Here is a 9,335-nt window from a genome sequence, read left to right on the forward strand (position 1 = left end):
GAAGTACTCATCCATGCCTGAGTCCTGCCTCTCTGACTCAGTAGTGAGCTCTAAATGTGCAGGACATTCTGGGATATATAGTTCTCCCCTCTATGGTTAGCGCCTCCTGCTGCATGGAGGTGATGGAAACCCCTTAATCTGTCACAAATGGTTACTCATAAACTACAGTATTATACTATAATATACAGGGAGTAAGATCTAGAGACTACTGTACAATATAAAAGGCAGTATGAGACAACTTTATAGTATAAAAGACAGTAAACTGAGTAGATGATGGGAAGAAAGAAGATAAACTATAACTAAAGTATGATTTAATATTTTACAGGCACTGATATTCAACTTCAGGTCCTCATGGGAAGCGTGCAAACAAAAGAATATAATAGCTCAGATGACCCTACAATTAAAAACCCAGACTGGATGTCTTCTCTCCCAGATACAATGTCTCTCCAACATCTTTCCATTCCTGGAACCCACAGCTCTGTAGTTTTTTATGGTGGTAATATGTTTCAGACCCAGACCTGGCATCTCTCTAAACAATATGAAGCTGGGATACGATATGTTGATATCCATTGCAGGCACCATTACAACACCCTGCCTGTCCATGATGGTATAATATATCAACATCAAACTCTCGATAACATCTTCTTAACCACTATTGATTTCTTGAGAAACCATTCAAGGGAAATTATACTTATGCACATCAAAGAAGAATTTGAACCTGAAGGTAATTCACAAGACTTCTTTAGCACAGTGGATAATTATATGACAAATGCTGGAAAATCATGGTTCTGGATCTCTTCTATCATTCCCAGTGTTGGTGAAGCCCGAGGAAAGATCATCATATTGCAGAATTATGATGGTCCTGAGATGGGAATCAACTATAATACTTTAAACATATCTGATGATTTTCATGTACCAACACTGTTTGATATAGGCAAGAAGTGGTTCATTGTTGAAAGGCATTTAAATGAAGCTTATCTTACTAACTTTGATGAACTGTACCTGACCGTTTGTGCAGGTGGAAGCTCAGGAGCTTATCCCTATTCAGTGGCTGGTGAAATAAATGGTAAACTGTACAATTATCTAGCAAGCAGAAGTCATGAAAAGTTGAGGTATGGAATTATAGCAATAAATTATCCAGGTTCTGAGTTGATCCAACTAATTATAAGAAACCAACCAGATAGTTCAACACTTTCATTAACAGCTAGCCTAGCAATACCTGATGTTCCTTTACCACCTAAGCCAGCAAAGTCCAATATATCATCAACAACCAATCCCAAAAAAGGCATGTGACTCTGTTATAGGTGTTCCTGAGATAGAGTTTTCTGGATATGTCCTACTAGTTTATAAAAGAATAATCCACTATATTGATCTATTTATTCAGCAATCTACAGGCTTTATTATTTCATCTCCCTCACAAATCTTTATTATTATCTTCAGGGGAAAAAGCCTCAGAATCTATGAGCCATTAACCCACATGGGTCAGAAGAGGTGATATCTTTACCTAGCTCTTACGGTCATAGGCAAAACACCTTAGGATTTTTAATCTTTATTTTATTTCACTCATTTATTTTATTTTATTTATTTCTTTAAAAAGGCAATTAGTACTTTATGCCTAACATCAACCTTTTTCTTCCAAAAAATTTTCTTTCTTATGTTACCTAACACCTTTTTTCTCTCAAGAGACTGCTGAGTAAATGGTCAAATCAGGGACAGAAGTCCGACGCTGTAACAATTTCAATACATTCATATGCATCTGATGAAAAACTTAAAGAGATTTAACTTATTATATAGATTCACTATTTCAATGTGCATTCCGCTTGCCGCTACATCCGCCTCTCTACTAGTTTATAAATACATATACCCCCTGTTTTACTAAGGTGCGCTAACCAATTAGCGCTTGCTAATCGAATTATTGCACGCTAAACGTTAATGCGTCCATATACTAACATGCATGTGTTAGCATTTAGCGTACACTAAATCGATTAGCGCGCACTAATCGGTTAGCACACCTTAGTAAAAGAGGGCCATAGTTGCCTACAAAATAGGCCCAAATTAAGTTCCCACTTGACATTCATGCATGAGCTTGATTTTCAAGCCACTGCTTTGTATTCATAGGCAAATTTCAAAGAGGAACTAGAAAGTTGATGAATACAAAGTAGCAGTGGACTTTGCTGCTTAACAGGCTTGCTGAAAGTTGCTCCATGTAAATCTGAAATAGGCTGAAGAGTTATGTCAAATATCAAATAATCAGGACAAGACAAGATGGAAAATAAGATTGTTACATAAATCACTGCCACACGTGGTTAGAATATGATCACATGGTTCACCTTAATTTGTAGTCCATACACTAAAATCAAATTGCCAGAGTCTGAGTGAAAAATAATGTCCCTCTTTTCTAGACAGCGGGGGAGAAGGAATAAAATAAATTGAAAATGACATGTGGAATTCCTATGAAACTGTAACTCATTTCAGTAGTGATCTAATGATGATAGCAGAATGCAACTTGTGTGATAGGACCTGCAACTAATCAATTAATGTACTTGAATAAAGTCCATCCACTTTGAAGAAGCTGCTGTTGAATTTTACCTTATTCTTCTTTTGATATTGTTTCTATGTTTGTACTTGCCGCAATCAAAGTATAGGAAGTAAAAGTGAAGACTCCAAAGATATCTGTACTCTTTGTCAAAGAAATATATTCAGATCAATATTATCAATAATTAACCCCCTCTCCTTTTATCAAGCTATGTTAGTGTGGGCTGGCGAGGTAAGTGTTGGAGCATTTATCACACTGGCCCATGCTAAAAAAATTATAGAAAAAAGAGGGGAGGGGTAAATAAATGTTGATTATTTATTGATCAATAACACATAAAGAAAAGGATCAACAAATACACAAAAAAAACAATAACACACACACACACAAAGTGTACAAACCTACAGAACTGGGACCAAATGTTCTTTATTTAACAAAGACCCAACCCTGCCAGTGTTTTGGCCAAAATCCTGCATCAGGAGTCATTTTGGTGGCAAAATAACATTCTGTAGCAAGTGCGCCAAATCCTCACTTCAGTAATTCAGTGCAGTTGCATTTGCTTTCATTCTCTACCTGGGTAGATGCACCAAAGCTCACACTGACACTTTGGATATCTTGCATTATAGCCAAAGGACTCTATGTTTTGCCTCTATAACTTTATATTCTTGTTGCAAATAAGGGGGAAATTTATCAAAGGGCGCTAAATGTATTAGCACATGCAAATGCATTAGCATGTGCTAACTGCTAAAGATACTCATTGGAATATAATGGAAGTCTTTAGTGGTTAGCATGCACTAACATGCATAGGGTCCTTTGATAAATTTCCCTCTAAATCCACTTCCAAGCTTGACAGTCACTGATGGCAGTCATGTAAACAGCAAAGCAGGCACGGCATTTGATCCTGAAAACCTGTGGTAACTTTATATAAAAAGAAATTAAAGAAAGAAGGTACAGGGTCAGGGTCAGCAAAGGCCTCCAACTTCAAAAGACCAAAGGTTAAAATCATAGAATGGTTTTACAACAGATTAAAAAGGTCTAGGTCTGTAATCTCATGCATAGGGATTCCTACAGGCATAGTTTATGTGTTGGTAGGGCATGAATGCATATAATTTATAAAATATTGCTACTGCATGCATGAGTGCATGTGCATATTTAAACGCTCTTGAGAACAAAATTTAAATTTGTGTGAAAGAATTAGAGAGCTTTTATTTTTAAAATATCTTTATTCATTTTAAAACTAAAAATAAGTGCACCATATTATACAGACATTTTATACTTTAACAGCACTTAAATTCTATCAAATTATATTTCATGACAAATACATATATCATCCCCCCTTCTACATATCCAACAATTGCACTCAAATTAAAAGTATTTCCCCACCCTGGATGTGTATGTTCAAAAGGCAAAATCAACAATCACTCCTTACAGAATATTGTCAATGGCTCCCAAACATCCTTAAATTTCCTATAATGTCCCTGCTGTATGGCAATCATACGTTCCATTTTAAAAATGCGGCATAAAGATTCCCACCAGAAATTATAATTTAACCGGTCCCAGTTTTTCCAATTCTTCAAAATAAGTTGTATGGCAATTCCTGTCATAATAAAGAGAAGTTTGTTGTTTTGGGAAGTTATTAGGCTTTTAGCCCTCATTAACGTGCCAAATAGCACTGTATCATACGTCCATGCCACTGGATTTTCCAATATTCTATCCACTTGACCCCCAAATGGATCGCCAAAATTTAAGTATCAAGGGACAAAAGAAGAGCAGATGATCCAGTGTCCCTATATCGAGATGACAGTGCCAGCATCTACTTGACCTAGAACTATCTACTTTTTGTAATCTAACCAGGGTCCAAAAACTTCTATGTAACAAAAAAAGCATGTTTGTCTCATAGATGCTGATGCTGTACATCTCATCCTTCAAGTCTAAATTCATGTCCATTGAGACACAGAAATCTGCTGCTTTATCTCAATGCTCCAAATGTCTTGAAGACCAGTCTTTGGCTTTTTATTTAAAAATTCAGATATTAATTTATACCACTGGGCGGCCTGATGCCCTAGGAAATCTGTTTGGAAGTATAGGACCAACAAACTATACTGATTATTTAGATTTGCCAATCAGGGAACCCCTTCTGGATGCCTTGCTTTAACTACAACCACTTAGAAAATTGAGACTTAGCAATAACAAGGGCTCCTTTTACAAAGCCAAGCTAGCGGTTTAACGCACGTAATAGTGCACGCTAAACCACCAGCTGTGATAGACACTACCTCCTCCTCTTGAGCAGGCGGTAGTTTTTCGGCCAGTGTGGGGGTTAGCAAGTGATAAAAAGTCACGTGCGTTAAACCCGCTAGCGCGGCTTTGTAAAAGGAGCCCCAAATGTTTGTTGCAGCTGTGAAAAGTCAAGCAGCTTTCCATCTGATACTACATCATCCAGAGTATGTATGTCCACCTGCATCCAATGCTTCCAGATAATCTTAAACCCGCGAATTTGAATCTTGGAGTTCAGCCAAAGGGACTGACACGTGGATTTATGAATTGAAATAGGTGTTAAATTTTATATATATATATATATATATATATATATATATATATTCTTTATTCATTTTTAAAAACTTTTAATAAGTGCAATACAGAATAAATCATTTTACACTTCAACATCACTTAACATTCTATCAGAGATTAATTCAGATCAAAATTCCCTCCCCCACCCCACACACCCATTAATTATCCTCAATCATCTGAAAATAAAAAGTATCCCCACCCTCCCTCCCTTAATTTGAAAGTGTTTGCTCAAAGAGAAAAAAACAATCATTCTTCACCATATTTTGTTAATGGCCCCCAAACATCCCTAAATTTCTTAATATACCCCTGTTGTATGGCTAGTATACGCTCCATTTTAAAGATATGGCATACAGAATTCCACCCAAAACTATAACTCAGCCTGTCCCAATTTTTCCAATTTTTCATGATATACTGTATGGCAACCCCTGTCATAATAAGTAAAAGTTTATTATTATTAGAAGAAATTTGGCTCTTAGCTCTCATATAACACGGTATCATATGATAAGGCCACTGGATTTTCCAGCAGATTGTTAACTTGACCCCATATGGATTTCCAAAAACTAAGTATTAATGGACAATAGCATAACAAATGATCTAATGTCTCGGCTTCAAGATGACAGTGCCAGCATCTATTAGACTTAGAGCTGTCTAATTTCTGTAAATGAACTGGGGTCCAAAATGCTCTATGTAACAAGAAAAACCACGCCGTACATCTCATTCTCCAAGCCCAAATTCGTGGCCATTGAGATGCAGTAATTTGATGCTTTATTTCATTGCTCCAAATTTCACGAAGACTATTCTTTGGTTTCTTATTTAAAAATCTAGATATCAATTTATACCACTGAGCAGCCTGGTGACCCAGGAAGTCCACCTGGAAACATAAGACCGGCAAGCTATACTGATTTTCAAGATTTTTCTATTCAGGGAACCCCTCCTGAAAGGCCTGCTTCAACTGCAACCATCTATAATTTTGTGACTTATGAAGACCAAATTTGTGTTGCAATCGTGAAAAGTCAAGCAGCTTACCATCTGATATTACATCATCCAAAGTGCGTATACCTGACTTCATCCAATGCTTCCAGATGACCTTAAACCCATCAACTTGGATCTTGGAGTTCAGCCAAAGAGACTGACAGGTTGATTTATGAATTGGAATAGGTGTTAAATTATTAATAAATTTTAATGTCTGCCATGTGTCTGATAAAATTCTACTGTCCTTATACATCCTAGGTAATTTGATACTTAGGGCTCCTTTTACTAAGCTGTGATAGCGTTTTTAGCGCACAGAATTTTATTGTGTGCTAAACCTGCGCTACGTGGCTAGAACTAATGCCAACTCAATGCTGGTGTTAGTATCTAGCGTGCGTGGCAATTCTGTGCGTGCTAAGTGCGCGCTAAAACTGCTATCGCAGCTTAGTAAAAGGAACCCTTAAAATATGACACAATCTCAATGGAGACAGAAGTTGCCATTCCAACCATAATCAGTCTGGAAGATTCTCCATGAGCTTGGGGAGGATCCAATACATACCCTGACGCATTATAAAAATTGGGAAAAATTATCCCCCCCTCACCGCAATTGGTTTTGGTAAAGATACTAAAGCAATTCTTGGAGTTTTACCCAGCCAAATAAATTTAGTAAGAATACTATTTAATTTCTTATAAAAGGACCCCTGAAAATAAACTGGTAACATACTCATTTGGTAACAAACCACAGGCAAAATCATCATCTTAATCGTTTGAACTCTCCTCCATCAAGACAGATGTGAAGGGTTCCATTGCTCACACATTTCTGTGACCTTTAGCAATAAAGATTTTTCATTTACTTTCATCATCTCTTCCAGCATTTTTTGTATCCAAATACCTAGATATTTTATACCCTCTTCTTTCCAAAGAAAAGGGAATGAGTCAAATAATCCTTTTGGACAGTGTATATTTTTTTTTGAAGAACCTCCGATTTACTCCAATATATTTTATATCCAGAAAATTGCCAAATCGGCCAATCAAATCAAGTAAATGTGGGATGGAAGTTTAAAGATTTCTCAAATGAAGCAAAATGTCATCTACATACACAGAGACCTTATATTCCTGACCTGCATAAAGAATACCCTGAATCTTCTTTGCCTGTTGAATAGCCAATAACAAGGGTTCCAGAACAATATCAATCAGCAAAGGAGATAATGGACACCCTTGTCTAACTCCGCTTTCCAGACAAAAATGTTCTGATAAAGTATTATTAATATATAATCTGGCAGAAGGGGAACTATACAAAGTTTGAATCATTTGTATAAATCCGGAACTAATACCAAACCAATCCATTGCTTGATACATAAAGGTCCATTCCACATGATCAAAGGCCTTCTCTGCATCTAAAGATACTGAGAAAGCCGGATCTTCCATGGCTTTTATTAAATTTAACATGTGGAAAGCCAGCCTGGTGTTGTTTGAAGAATGTCTTTGAGCAATGAACCCTGTTTAGTGCATACCGATAATATAAGGGAGAGCCTTGGCCAAGCATAAAGCCAATAATTTAGCCAAAAGTTTTCCATCTACATTAATCAAAGTAAATTAATCAATAGTAAAAACAATGGCGCTTTCCTAAATCTGTGAATAACATATAAAAAGTTATTCACGGTTTTTCCATATTCGTACCTATTGGCCACCCGCATCCACCGTGAATACAGAGGGAGAAGTGTATTATAATCTTTTCCTCAAATTTTAATTCAATCCAAACTCCTGCATGCCAGCTTTGGTTACCTGTTGAACTAATTGATCCGATAAAAATACATAGTCTATTCTTGAAAATTATTTATGAACACGAGATCAAAAAGAAAACTCCCAAGCATTAAAATGAAGAATCCGCCAGATATCTTTTAATCCACAGGATTGAACTAAATATTCCAATCCCAATGATTTTAAAAGTTTACTGGTTTGTTTATCCAGCAATGGATCCATAACAGCACTGAAGTCCCCAGCTACCACCAAATAAGAGGCAGCTAGTGGCAGAAGTACCTGTTGAAGAATTTTGAAAAATTCTGCTTGATTTGAATTAGGAGCATAGATATTAAACATCGTCAGAGCATGTTTCCCCAAGGTCATATTCACCTGAACCCACCTTCCTAAAGGATCTGCAGAAATAAGATTAAATACATCTGAACATTTCCTATGCACTAAAATAGCCATCCCTGATTTATTTCCCACAGCCGGTGCAAAAAACACTTCTTGACCAACCCTCCTTCCAACTTCATTGATTCCCCAGCAGACATGTAAAAAATTTTTTTTAAAATACCCCATAAAAATAGACCCAAAATCCTTTTTCCCCTGAAGATACCCTTGACTCAATACACGTCCTATACCCCTTAATGATAACCCCTAATACTCCCCCCAATTCCCTAACTCCACCATCATTTGACTGCTTGAAGATGTACATTTAGGGCTCCTTTTAATAAGGTGCACTAGCATTTTTAACGCACGCAGGATTTTAGCGTGCACTAAACCCACACTACATGGCTAGAACTAACTCTAGCTCAATGCTGGCATTAGCGTTTAGCACACACAGCAATTTAGCGTGCACTATTCTGCGCGTTAATGCCCTAACACGGCTTAGTAAAAGGAGCCCAAAGAGTCTGCCCTCTCCTACACCTCACTGAGGGGGAATCTTGTTAAATGTTTTGCTTTTCTGTAAGTTAGAACAGCGGGGCTGGCTGAGAACGCTTTCATGTTTGGGATGAGAATTTTCACATTTACGATTAGAGCGCTGTTTAGATCCATCTTCATTCTTTCCATCGTTCTTGGGCTTAGAGTCAGTGGTGAGTCCGGAGGAGCCAGAATGGGCCTGGCCCTTGCAGGCACTGCCACAACCAGCGGTATCTATATCCGGGGCGGTGTTGAAGGGCATAGAAGGAAAAAGCAGCAGCAGAGGGCTGAGCAAGGTGCTGGCATGGGCATCTGAGACAGTGGATACCGAGACTCATGGCATTCGAGGCCTGTGGGTGTCGCAGCGGGAGCTCTAGAAACCTGGCAACATCTTTCTTCGAGTGTAGACACTAAACCTACTGTAGATGACGGAAACAACTCCGACAACAGGAAACTGTTGTGGGGGAAGGGGTGGCAGCAACGAATCGGCCACAGGCGCAAAGCAGGCCATAGACTAGGTGACGAGGGTCGCAATGACCCTTACTGTCCTAACTTCAAAGCACAATTTCGATCCTTTAAGCACTCGAAGAGCAGGCGAGGT

At 37.8% G+C, this 9,335-nt stretch overlaps 1 protein-coding gene across 1 annotated transcript; it reads left to right on the forward strand.

Annotated features, from left to right (window-relative positions):
* The first annotated feature begins 351 nt into the window (after positions 1 to 351).
* LOC117360317 (1-phosphatidylinositol phosphodiesterase-like) lies at positions 352 to 1,293 on the forward strand. The gene has a single exon (XM_033944012.1). The coding sequence runs from the start codon at positions 352 to 354 to the stop codon at positions 1,291 to 1,293; it is 942 nt and encodes a 313-aa protein (XP_033799903.1).
* Positions 1,294 to 9,335: the final 8,042 nt, after the last annotated feature.

The sequence above is a fragment of the Geotrypetes seraphini genome, chromosome 5 (assembly GCF_902459505.1).
Source record: "Geotrypetes seraphini chromosome 5, aGeoSer1.1, whole genome shotgun sequence".
Lineage (NCBI taxonomy): Eukaryota > Metazoa > Chordata > Amphibia > Gymnophiona > Dermophiidae > Geotrypetes > Geotrypetes seraphini.